Source organism: Labeo rohita, chromosome 20 (assembly GCF_022985175.1).
Source record: "Labeo rohita strain BAU-BD-2019 chromosome 20, IGBB_LRoh.1.0, whole genome shotgun sequence".
Taxonomy (NCBI): domain Eukaryota; kingdom Metazoa; phylum Chordata; class Actinopteri; order Cypriniformes; family Cyprinidae; genus Labeo; species Labeo rohita.
Window position 1 is genome coordinate 8130966 of NC_066888.1, and position 13430 is coordinate 8144395.

Here is a 13430-nt window from a genome sequence, read left to right on the forward strand (position 1 = left end):
TGAACGGAGTAACCTGGTGTACGAACAACTCCAGCTCCAGGAAACCAGGGCTTTCCACCAACGCATTTATTTTCTGTTCTGGTGGGATGGAGGCGAGCGAATCCTAGCGGTGGGAGTGCTGTTGGGTGGTCTCTTGATCAACCTTGTGATAGTGATTACACACTTTTACACCTACACAATGGCTCACGTAGTAGGAGGGACACATCGTGCCACGTTTGGCGCTTGCGTTGTGCCCCGTTTCATTTATTATTATTTTAACTCTGAACTTTTGTCACGACGCCGCTTCCTTCCAGTGTAAACACTGTCAGACAGCAATTGTGTTTCTTTTTTTCTGTTGCAGTATGTTGATAATTTCCTTGCGTTGGTGAGTGGCTGCCATTGTTCTCTGTTGGAGACATGCTTACATGAACGTATTGTTGTTATTATTGTTACACAGAGACGGTACAGTAACACACTTGTTCTTATTCATTCGTACTCGTTGGACCACAAAAGATCATATTTTCCATTGTAACGGCTTCCTCTTATCGTCTCCCCCAAGGCTTATTCCATAGGGTGTTTGTTTTTTCTTTCCATCTGAATGTCAAATGAAATATGGATGAATAGGACTCAGAGGGGCCCCAGAGCAAAGTTTGTGTATGTGTGTGTGTGTGTGGTTCAGAAGTGGAAAAAGAGGGTTAACAAACTCCCCATGACCATATAACAGTCAAATAGCAGTCAAGTAGCTTACATTTCCCTTTAGAAATGTAAGCTATGATCACACAGGATACATTGGGAAGGACAACAAGTTTGTTAACATGTACTGACAACCCTCTGCTGCTTTGTGAATGTCGCGATGTGATGATGTATCGGTGATGTCACTTGAGTCATTTAGTGATCCTTTCTGTAGGTTATTTTGTGTTTTATGAATGAGTCATTGAGTTATTCACTCAACCAATTTATTAAAATAACTCCCAGTTGTTTACATAAACTTTTTTTTCTTTTATCAACCCTCTGGTGCTGCTCACTTGGTGAAATGACAGTTTTTTTTTTCAGTGAAATGAATGTACTATATTTTAATTTGGTTATGTTTTTATTTAAGGACACCTATTATGCAAAATCCACTTTTCCATGGTGTTTGGATGTAAATGTGTGTTGGCAGTGTGTGAACACAAACACCCCACAATGATAAAAATCTAATTTTTTATCCTCATTAAATCAAAGCAGTCTCATTAGGTATGCGGTTTTCAAAGCAGTGTGGCGTCACATTGTTTAGGCCCCGCCCACGGCGGCTGACTGACAGTCCAACATTGCCATAGTTTCTGCCCTTAGCAATTTGTGTTTGGTTTTCCTCCATGTTTTCCACGCTTTGAGCATCTGTAACATTAACAACGTCTTGTAAGCAATCCTAGCATTCTGTGTTTGGATGTAAGACTGAACATAAGAGTCTTAATTTTCTCCAAACATCTAAATCACTGAGGATGCAGTGGATTAGTTTTATTTTTCAAGTTAATGTGCTTCAAAATCTATCTAAATATGTTTATGCCTGGGCAAATCATTTCACTCCACACTGCTTTGTGAATGTCATGTCGTTATAGTGCTTAGCTAACGCTTTAACTGTATTTCTATGCGTGCGTAACGGTGTACTGTTTCATCCCACTTTCGGTGTGTTTGGCTTCCCATATGTATAACTGAACACCAGCTCTCTCGCTCTGTCATGTTGCTTCTACTGGTTGTTTATTGGTGAAGGTATGTGAAGCAGAGATGTCTACGCTACACCCTCTTCCGAAAACAGGGCGGGAATATGCAGCTCATTTGCATTTAAAGTGATATACACCAAAACAGCTCTTTTTTTAGACGCGCCCCAAAAATGACGTTTTCTACGTTATAATATATGATCTGTGGGGTATTTTGAGTTGAGACATCACAGACACATTCTGGGGACACCCAAGACCAATATTAAATCTTGTAAAAAGGGCCATAATAGGTGCCCTTTTGTATTTTTCAGGGGTTTTATTGTACTAAATTACATTTATGCAATGGTTATGATCCATTTATTACTTGTTACCACTTTCTGAGCATTGACCTTCTGATTATTGCCCTTTTTTTCCACTTGAAGTTAAAACAGTAATAGTTAAAGTGAAAATAAAAAAGTTATACAAGGTTAATTTTATTATTCTGAAAAATGCACAAAACACTATTGTATATTAAATGCATTTATATACATATATAAATACATATATACAAAACTGAATATCAAAGCCATAATTCTAAACAAGTTGAGTCCCAAGTTATGACCCTGGACCACAAAACCTTAGGTAGCACGGGTGTATTTGTAGCAACAGCCTTAAATATATCAAAACTTAATTTTTGATTAGTAATATGCATTGCTAAAAACTTAATTTGGACAACTTTAAAGGTGATTTTTCTCTTTTTTTTTTTTTTACCCAAATTCCAGATTTTTAAATAGTTGTATCTCGGCCAAATATTGTGGCCAAATATTGTGGCCAAATGGAAAGCTTATTTATTCAGCTTTCAGATTATGTATAAATCTCAGTTTCAAAACCAGTCATAATGACTGGTTTTGTGGTCCATGGTCACATTTCAGGTTGATATGTGTCTAAAAATTAGCTTTGTTTGGGCACAGAACCAAATGTATCCACTAGTTGAAATTCACTTCCCATTCATTTCTAACGTTTTTTTTTTTTTTTTCCCTCGACCATGTAATGTTTTCAAATCATGCTCATTATCTTTATTTATTTATTTATTTATTTATTTATTTATTTATTGTGTTTACATAGCAAGTGCCAAAACTTTTGCTAAGTTCATACCATTCAGGAGAAGTAAAAAATTCTAAAAATATCAATACAGTTTTTAGGTCTAAAAATGTCCGAACACCGAACTGATTTTGGCATCATAAGTGTCTGTTCACAGAGAATGCATTTTTGCTTTTAACTATGTTGTTTTTCCATTCGTTTTTCTATGTACACTTACACTAGATGGATGTGTTGTACCAGTACACCAATGTTGCCTTTAAAAGGATAGTTCACCCAAAAATAAAAATTCTGTCAGTAATTACTCACCCTCAGGCCATTCCAAATCTTTAAGACCTTTGTTTATCTTTGGAACTAAAATTATTCTTTTTTTATGAAATCCAAGAGCTTTCTGACCCTCCATAGACATCAGCGCAACTGACACGTTTGAAACCTAGAAAGGTAGTAATGTCATTGTTAAAATAGTAAAATTGTAATTAAAAAAAGTAAAATTTCTTCTCTTCCGTGTCAGTCTCCGATACATGTACACGAGAGTACCACGTTGCATGCGTGTTGAACCACTAATGTCACATGGACTATTTTAATGATGTCCTTACTACCTTTCTGGGCCTTGAACATGGTAGTTGTGTTGCTGTCTATGCAGGATCAGAAAAGCTCTCAGATTTTATCTTTATTTTTGAATCAGAATTTTTATTTTTGGGTGGACTAAACTAACCCTGTTAGTTTTAACAAATGCAGTTGAGTGAATAATTCAATGACTCATTCATAAAACACAAAATAACCTACAGAAAAGCTCATTAAATGAATCAATTGATACCAGTCATTCAAGCAGCCGAGGGTTGTCAGTACTTGTTAACGAACATATTCAAATATGTATTGTCTCTAAGAGTTTTCCCTACCAAATACAACAAAGCAGATTGATGTTTTCTCATCCATTGTGACTTGAAGTCACAGAAGGACCAATAATGTCAATTTGCAAGTTTGTGCAAATAAAACAAGTAGCTTGTGCAGATGTTTAACTTGTGCATGCACACATGCACAGTAAAAGCAGACGCCTTTTATGCGACACATCTAGGGGGAACACATGTAAATGAAGGTGGGAAAAACTGAGCTGTTCAACTACTTGAACTCGTTCCTTTAGGCTCAACGTGTCTGTTCTCTGTTACACTGTTTCCCCGGCAGGTTGCAACAAGATAGCGACACCTCCTACGCTCTTTCTCATCCGGATCTATCTCTCGCTCCATTCCGCCTTTCATTCAGCCTCCTCCGTGCCTCTGAGCGTCTTTCCAGAGTCTTTTTCAACAACCTCCCGAGATCTCGCACATTAATCATTCCTGTCACGCCATCAGGCTCACCACGCAAACATTCAACCCGACGTTCCCACACAAGACGGACACATGTGAAGGTGATTTGTGCTGCCCTTCTGACACGTGCGGTGGTTACGAACATTAACAATCTTCACCGTCGATTGAGCATGACATCATTAAGTCATCAGTCATGGAGCCACAATGGCTTATACATTCATGGTCTTTACATGCAGTTTTACACTGTCCACAGATTGATTGAACAAGGTCAGATCATAAACAACAAATCCCCTGCTCCTTCTTTAGAAATTAAGGTTTTTGAGAAAAACATTCCAAGATTTTTCTCCATATAGTGGACTCCAAATTGCAGTTTCAGTGCAGCTTCAGTGGGCTTGTCAACACCGATAGCCCAGTGGTTAGTGTGCCGACATATAGCGCAAATGTGCTGCTGGCGACCCGAGTTCGATTCCCATCTCAAGGTTTTTTGCCGATCTCTCTTTACCCATTGCTTTTCTGTCTGCTCTCAACTGTCCTATCAAATAAAGGCAAAACCCCCATAAATATAACTTAAAAAAAAAGTCCTCTAGCAAAACGATCGGTCATTTTCTAAAAAATTACAAATTTATATCATTTTTAACCACAAATGCTTGTCTTTTCTGTGCTACAGAATTCAGAGACCACAAATTTCCTCTCAAAATTAACTTAAACAAGGTAACATCACTTAAAAATGACTGTAACTTGAATTTATTACTTATGATTTAACAGTACAACAGTCTTGTAAGTGCCCTAAAAGCTTTTTCAGATTAATCCAAAAGTATTTAAACATTAATCTCTTTCATGCATGCATTATAATGAATAATTCCAATGAATAATTAAACACATTTTAAATAATAAATATGTTCATAATAAATAATAACATGATAATTATAATAAATTATACACACACACACACACACACACACACACACATATATATATGTGTAGTAAAAACAGTAATATTGTGAAATATTTTTACAATTTTAAATAACTGTTTTCTATGTGAATATGCTTTAAAATGTAATTTATTTCTGTGATGCAAATCTGAATTTTCAGCATCATTACTGCAGTCTTCAGTGTCACATGATCCTTCAGAAATCATTCTGATAACTGGCTGCTCAAGAAACATTTCTGGTTATTATCAATGTTTAAACCGCTTTATATTTGTGGAAATAATTGATATAAGTTTTTATTTCATTTGTCCACTAACAAATGTTTACACACAAATTACTTTGGTCTTTTTAACAACTGTCATTTTCTGCCAAATCTCAAAACACAAATTATTATTAGTATTTTTAAAGATTTATTTTACTTTTTTTTTTTTTTTATGCCTTTTAGACAGGACAGTGTAGTTAGACAGGAAGCGAAGTGGGAGAGAGAGAAGGAGGTGGGATCGGGAAAGGTCCACGACCTGGGATTCGAACTTGGGACGACCACAGCGCAACAACGCTATATGTCTATGCGCTAACCACGAAGCACGAAGGACTAGTCAAAAAACTGAAAAAGTGTATAACAGTGTATGAAGTGTAAAATAAATGAGTGGTGGTAGAGGATATGTAGCATTTGATATTTTTGCTGTTTGAGCTCTGTGGGCGAAGGTTTCATGTGGGCCTGTTTATAAGACAGTTTTGGGCTCCTTAACATTTTTCTTTCTGTGGAGTCATCCTCTTATTGCCATGGAAACATGATGGAAACAAAAGCTATAGCTGCATATGTTGAGAATTGAATATTTATTTTCTGTGGAAATTGTGAGTCACCATTCATCGCATGGCTTGTGAGTCAAAGTGGCAGGTTTTTGGATTGTTTTCACAATTTCTAGTCAGGTGGCATGGCGTTTGGGTTGTTTCCTTGAGATTGGTGGGTTACCACTCTAAACCTTTTAAGCGTGTCACATTTTTGCATGTTTGTGACATGCCAGAGAGAATGGTTTCAGTTCAGCCTTCGCTCTATCACTGAGGAAGCTTGTTCTCCTTAATATGCAGTGAATGTTTCACTGGCTTCAGCCATGTGATGTTTTTAAAGCCTGTTTTCATGTACGCCAGGAAAAGAAAGCATGACGTCCTGCTTTGCATCTGGCCTGTCCCACGATGCCATTTGGCGGGTGGCGTTTGTAGTGTCCCTAACAATCCTCTCTAATGGCCCGAGACTGAACTCTCTGAAACTTCAGCCGTACCCATTTCCACAATCACGCACAGCTGCTGTTGTTTTCAGTCCTGTTTTTTATATGTACAGCACCACCTAGTGGTTTTCTCATTGATGCACACTGATTGTCTGGCAGGTTTGTTAGTGTTTCTTCCAAGTATGGCCATTTTGTTCTCTCGAGTAATTAAATTTACTTACAATACACCATTCACCCTCTAACTACTATTTATTAACTACTGTTTATTTCATTTGTCTACTAACAAATGTTTACACACAGTCCAAACCTACATGACTTTTTGCTGTAATAGAAATGAAAGTCAATGGTAACCAAATCTATTTAGGTGCCCTCGTTCATCAAAATATTAGTTGTGTTTCACAGATTAAAAAGTCATACAGGTTTGGATTAACATGAGGGTGCATAAAGAATTCATTTTTGAATGAACTGTCCCTTTAAATAATTTTACAAGTTTTATATATTTTGACAAAATTACAGCTTTGATTGGAATTGATGTATAATAAAAATGATCCCATTTGCAAGTAATATTTACCTTGATTTTACTTCGTCATCAAGTCTCATATTTGTAAATATTAGTATTTAGTTTAGGTTAGTTTTATTTAGTTAATCATTTATCATCAATTATGTCCAGTTAATTGTTTTAGTACGTAAAACTTATTTCAGTTAGTTCCATGGTTAAATTTATAATTTTTGTTTAGTTTTTTTTTCTATCTGACATTTTTTGCTTTTTAATATGAGGTTTATTTCATTTAAGAAAAAAAAAGTTCTTATTTATCTAACCATTTTTTAAATGTATATACTATTTAGTTTTTTTTTTTTTTTTTTTTTTTAGCTAACAATAACTAGCTTTGCAGGCAAATTTAATAACCTTTTGGGGAAAGGTTTTTACAAAATGATGCCACAAATTGATAAATCATTCTACAAAGTAAATATTTAAATGGTTTAGGTTCATTTATTTATTTATTTTAGGTCATCATTATTTAAAATGTATAAATTATCAATATTCTTTGTGTTGAATGATAATACTATCAAATATTCTGGAAATTAAAAAAAAAATCTAGTTTGATTCTAGCAAAAATAAACAAAACCTTGGTAAAAATATGAAATATGAATAAAAATAAACTTTGAAAACATCTTTTAATTATATAAACTGCTGTTCAAAAGTAAGATTTTTAATGTTTTTTAAAGAAGTTTCTTATAATCATCAAGGCTGCATTTATTTGGTAAAAAAAAAAAAAAAAATATATATATATATATATATATTTAATATACTTTAAAATATAATTGATTCCTGTCTTCAGTGTCATGAATCATTCTAATATGCTGATTTATTATTAATGTTGGAAAAATATTTTTGGGACCTGATACTTTTTTGAGGATTTTTTTGATGGGCAAAAAGTTAAAAAGAACAGTGTTTATTCAAAATACAAATGTTGTGTTACAATATACACTACTATTCAAAAGTTTGGGGTCAGTAATTTTTTTTTTTTTTCTTTTTTTTTTTTTTTTTTTTTTTTTTAAGAAATTAATATTTTTATTCAGCAAGGATGTGTTAAATGGATAAAAAGTGATCGTAAAGACTTGTATTGTTAGAAAAGATCCATATTTTAAATTAGTGCTGTTCTTTTTTAACATTTTATTCATCATCGAATCCTGAAAAAAGATCACAGCTTCCAAAACAAATTAAACAGCACAACAGTTTCAACACTGATAATAAATCAGCATATTAGAATGACTTTTGAAGGATCGTGTGACACTGAAAATTCAGCATCGCTTCACAGGAATAAATTATTTTTTAAAGTATACTAAAATAGGAAACCAATATTACAATTTGCAATAATATTTTACAATATTACTGTTTTTTTCTGTGTTTTAATCAAATAAACACAGCCTTGATGAGCATGAGACTAAATTGAAAGCATTAAAAATCTTACTGATCACAAACTTTTGAACGTCAGTGTGAATATATAAAACAATCTCTGACTGTGGTTGAAAACTGTATGGACTGAATGCTGCAAGTATTCCTCTAGTCTTGAGATAAAAGACATGTTCGGCTTGGTAACGTGTCTTCTTTCTCTCTCCTTCCCACAGCAGGTTTTGTTCAGCAGAGGATTCTGAGTGAATACAGCCGAGCGAGTGCAGCGGAGGACGCAGCAGAGACGTCACCATGTGCATTTGACAAATACCCGGTAACTGTATTCTGTGTTTGTCTGTCTTCATGTAACACACTATGTCTATGTAAACTCTTGTTTTACCACCTTTTGGCAAATGAAAGCATTTGTGCTGCTATTATTTACTGTATTTTAGTGTAAAGGCTAAATGATTTGAGTTGTGATTAGGATTAGTCTGCAGTTTTGGGGTGCCATAAAGTCGAGCAAACTCTCCGCAACACCTGTTACTACAAACCCTAAACCACACACACGCATATGCGCGCACACATGCAGATACTAATGACTTCGTAGCACCTGTTCACTCTCAGAGCAAAGCACACACTCACACATGCTGTCGTTGTCAGTCCTTTTACTGTCTGAACACCTGCTTTCGTTTCACGTGTAACCAAATGTTGACGCCAGTGTTTTGAGTGCGAGGCCAACAGTCGTGGTGTTTATCGACGTCGCCAAGTGCGTTGTTCTTTGGAAGCGGTGTACGGTTACGCCGCCTCACAAGAACATTAGATTAACAACACAAATAAACAGCACCTGTGTGTGTGTGTTTTAGAGGTGAGGAACGTGTTGAGCATTGTGTTCATTTTAAATCATTCTATGGTGTGACGAATGAATCAACAGCTTTTATGGAATACTGTTGATTACAACAAAAATCTATTTTGATTTAAAAAAAAAAATGTGCGGCTAGTGTAGCTGCAACACATAAATAATAAATTGTAAAGCCTAAAACCCTACAATAACCATAAAAATGGTGAGAACAAATTAGAAATAATCAAATAATGCTCTAATTTGAAGATGAAAGTATTGCTGTTTGAATTTATTTTTATTTCAGCTTGAGTTTTATTCATTTGTATAATTTTTTTAGTTTTTGTTTACTGTGAGTGTGATATCTAAAACCTTTAAAATAATCTGCAAAATGACAAGAATTTTACAGCTCAAAAAACAAAAACTTTAAAAAAAAAAAGTGTTTTTATAAAAAAAAAAGACTGTTCCAAAAATTCTCCCTATTTACTTCCATTGTTATTATTTTTTTTTTTAATATCTGATATAATATTATTCCACAAATGTTGTTGATTAATTTGTACTGGACCTGGAATATTCTTTTTTTAAAGTACAGCTTTTTCATGTAGTCATAAAGGCTGCATGCATGGTAAGCAAAAAGTCTGTTTAAAACACTTTTAGATGGAATTTAGTATGTCATCTGTATGGAAAAGAAAGTTATCTGGGAGTTTGATGCTAATTGACTTTAAAACAAACATAAACCTTGACCTAAATTGTCTTAGGGCATTATAAATCATTTTTTTCCATCCAAAATCCCCAGCCAAAATGTCTCTGAAAGGCTCTAAGACGAGGATTTGCTGATGCGCTTGACTGGAAAGCATTGCTAAAACAGTGCTAAAGCTTTTCAAAGCTGCTATAAATCCACAGTCAGAAGCTGCATAGAAATAAAGGAAAGATCATCACTGCCAGTCCTAGGAGAGGTTGTGTTACTGAAACCTGGAGAAATTCAGTGTAACACACAAAAGAACTGCAGTGGTTAGCATTAGTATTCCTGGGTTTTAGTGCAGTTAATTTGCAGCTTATGAAATACTAAGTGAGAAGAGCCTTTTTTGCAGCGCCACTTTCTTTTTGTAGTATTGCCATTCTACCACTAGATTTTCTGCGTAAGCATGCTCACATTCCTACATATATATACAAGTTGGTAGATCCCACATTTTGCGTGAAACTGTTCTTACGCACACATCTGTGTGTACGCACTGTTGATAAATGAGGGCCCTGGAATTTCATTTTACAGTATCTGTATAAACCCTGTTTGTAACCATTTTTTTTAAAACCTGAATCCTGTTGGAAACACTGCCAAGGAGAAAGTATCTTCCAAAAAAGTAATTCAAGAAGGAAAAAGCATTAAAAAAAGCATTTTCCAGAAGAACATTACTGTATATCTCCCTCTCAGGTGTTACAGAAACAACTGTTGGATGAATGTGCTGCTGATGAATGAGGAAGGAGAAATGATGAATGAGAAATTGTTTCAGAGCAACAATTTACAAATAATTTACTCACCCCCTTGTCATTCAAGATGTTCATGTCTTTCTGTCTTCAGCTGTGAAGAAATTGTTTTTTAAGGAAAACATTTCAGGATTTTTCTCCATATAATGGACTTCATTCGTGCCCCGATTTTAAACTTCCAGGAAGAAGGGTCTTATTTAGTGAAACAATCTGGCATTTTTTTTTTTTTTTGGGAAAATAAGAATTTGTTTACTTACCTCATGTAGCACCCGGCTCTGGGATGCGCGTCCACAACGCTACGTTCTATTAAACCACATCGAAAGGTCACGCCGAATGTAGGCAGAACTACAGACCCAGTGTTTACAAAGCGAACGTGCAAAGACTAAGGAAGTACAAGTAAGTCAAATGCTGTTTACAAACAAAAAGGTACAACAATGTCCGACGATTCTGAAGAAAATGAGATGGAGTTTTTCACCATACTCTACCTTTTTGAGCCAGAGTACACAGACGATGAACTTAGACGTGATTCGTAGCGTCGTGGACGTGCATCCCAGAGCAAGTCCTACATGAGCTTTTGTGCTTAAAGTATACTAATTTTTATTTTTCGATAAAAATGGCCGATCGCTTCACTAGATAAGACCCTTCTTCCTCGGCTGGGATGGTTTAGAGCCCTTTAAAGCTGCATTTAAACTACATTTTGGAAATTCAAAATCGGAGCACCAATGAAGTCCATTATATGGAGAAAAATCCTGAAATGCTATCCTCAAAAACCATAATTTCTTCATGACTGAAGACAGAAAAACATGAACATCTTGGATGACAAGGGTGTGTAAATTATTTGTTTGTTGTTCTGGAAGTGGACTTCTTCTTTAAAGGTGACCTACTATGCTCCTTTTTACAAGATGTAAAATAAGTATGTGAAGTTAGCTCAAAATAGCAGACAGACAATTTTAATTTTTTGTTAAAATTGCCACTTTTAGGGTATGAGCCAAAACATGCCATTTTTGTGTCTGTACCTTTAAATGCAAAAGAGCTGCTGCTCCCTGCCCCTTTTTCAGAAGAGGGTGGAGCTTCAAGAGCCAGCAAAAACAAAACAGGACAATCTCACACACTGAAAATGTCAGAAACTCTCAGCAGTGCTGTTCAGCCTTATATGTTCGAACCTGAATCGTTTTAAAAGTCAGTCATCTGATTGTACTGTACATAATAATTGCGCGCTTATGAATCGGGCAACGGCACCATAAAAATAACGACATAGCTGGTCTCATGGTGCCTTTGCATTCTATCTCAAACTTTAAAAGTCCCACTTGTGTTATGAGCTTGACAAATTCAAGCGGTCAACTTCACATTGCTTTCATATGTAATTTTTTAACTACCACATTTCTATTTACGAACATTCTGGTAGCATATCATGCTACATAGCATCAGTGAAAACAGACAGAGACTGTGCTAGCTTTAGCAAAATTAGCCTTACAGAGTGCCAAGAAGCGCTTTCAGAAAGGCAATTTGGAAAACAAATGCGTGATACTTACTTTGTCTGGTGCTGATGTTCATGCACAAAGCATTTTTTCCCCATCACATTTCCTTCAAAAATTAAATTTAACCACAGTGTCCTCAGTGGCTCAGATGGAGGGAGTCTATGCAGACTCTTATGTTCATTGGTGCATCCCAAAACACAACACTTGTTGGAGCTGACGTGGTATATATCCAGTAATGGTGGACTGCTGCTTCTCACTTAAGGTTGTGTCTATGTTAATAGGGCAGAGATTGTCACAAATGGGTGGGATTTCTCTCTCAATTATGTGTATATTGGGAGAAATCTGGAATGGTGTGTTCAGAGAGACTGTTTATAATTTATTGCGGTCATACAAAAATGAATGGGTGGATTTTTACAATTATTGGTTGGTTGTTTAAACACACTGTGACCACACAACTGTGTTCAAACACCTTATAAAAGTGATTTATGCATAATAGGTCCCCCTTAAACTTATCTGTAGTGTGTGTGTTTGTGTGTGCACAGGGGGCCATACAGGCGAGCTGATGAGGATGACGATGGTGAGTGAGGTCTTACCGTAGTGTCTGATGGTTTGATAATAATGGACGTCCCCAATGGCCAGCCCAGCGTCTCCACCTTCACGACCCCGGCCTCAGAGGTCAGCAGACACAAATGAAACGCATCCCTGCTTCACCCAAGTATTCAAATGACAAAAACCTCCTTCATTTCTCTTTCATCATCAGTCTTTCCCCTTTTCTGTGGTTGCTTTCCTCCAGAGGAGCAGCAGTTCTGAGTCCCTCAGTGAGAAGGGCCCATCGGAGCTCAAGAGTTTTGACGCTGTGGTGTTCGACGTGCTGAAGGTCACGCCAGAGGAATATGCAGTAAGTCAGACTTCCCTCTGTGTTTGTGAAGATGTGTGTGAGTCACACTCTTCACCTTTTGTTTTTCCAGATTTTGTAGGCATATCGAATGCCTTATTTTTTGCCCTTAGCTGATCACATGCCTGTTTCTAACAGATAACAGTATATACCGATTTGAAGCTATTTTTTTCCCTTGTCAAATTGTAAAGAGAATCATTCATAAATCTGTTGTCACCAAGAGAAGCTTTAAGGTCTCAGGGTCGCTTCTCATCAGTATAAAACCTCTGTAGTTTAGTTGAAGAAATTAAGTTTAAAGAAATTAATACAGCCATAAATATTGGTATTGTAATTTCACTTCTCTGTAAATAAAAAAAATATATTATTATTATTATTATTATTATTATTATAAAGAAATATTTTACTATTGCAGTAATACTATTTTACTGTAAAATAAAGGGTATTTAACAATACTTATAATAATACTAATAATATTTATGATGATGATTATTATTAATAAATAGATTTATTTTACAGCACAGTGATATTTTTGCCAAAGTAATATTTCTTTACTGATTTTTGAAAATGTCATAATGTAACTAAAAGAAATATAATTTTTGTAATTATATTTAAATTATAAAATTATAAATTTTATAAT

General features: G+C 35.3%; 1 protein-coding gene across 3 annotated transcripts in view; it reads left to right on the forward strand.

Moving 5' to 3' along the window:
* ralgps2 (Ral GEF with PH domain and SH3 binding motif 2) overlaps window positions 1–13430 on the forward strand; it is a 150570-nt gene that overhangs the window by 31572 nt on the left and 105568 nt on the right. For 2 of the 3 annotated variants that reach the window (XM_051138901.1, XM_051138903.1), the window contains exons 2-4: window positions 8340–8437; window positions 12441–12573; window positions 12692–12796. In XM_051138901.1, coding sequence (XP_050994858.1) covers window positions 12517–12573; window positions 12692–12796 — 162 coding nt within the window. In that variant the 5' untranslated portion in view covers window positions 8340–8437; window positions 12441–12516. The remainder of the gene's footprint in view (window positions 1–8339; window positions 8438–12440; window positions 12574–12691; window positions 12797–13430) is intronic. The other variant, XM_051138902.1, reaches the window with a different exon arrangement.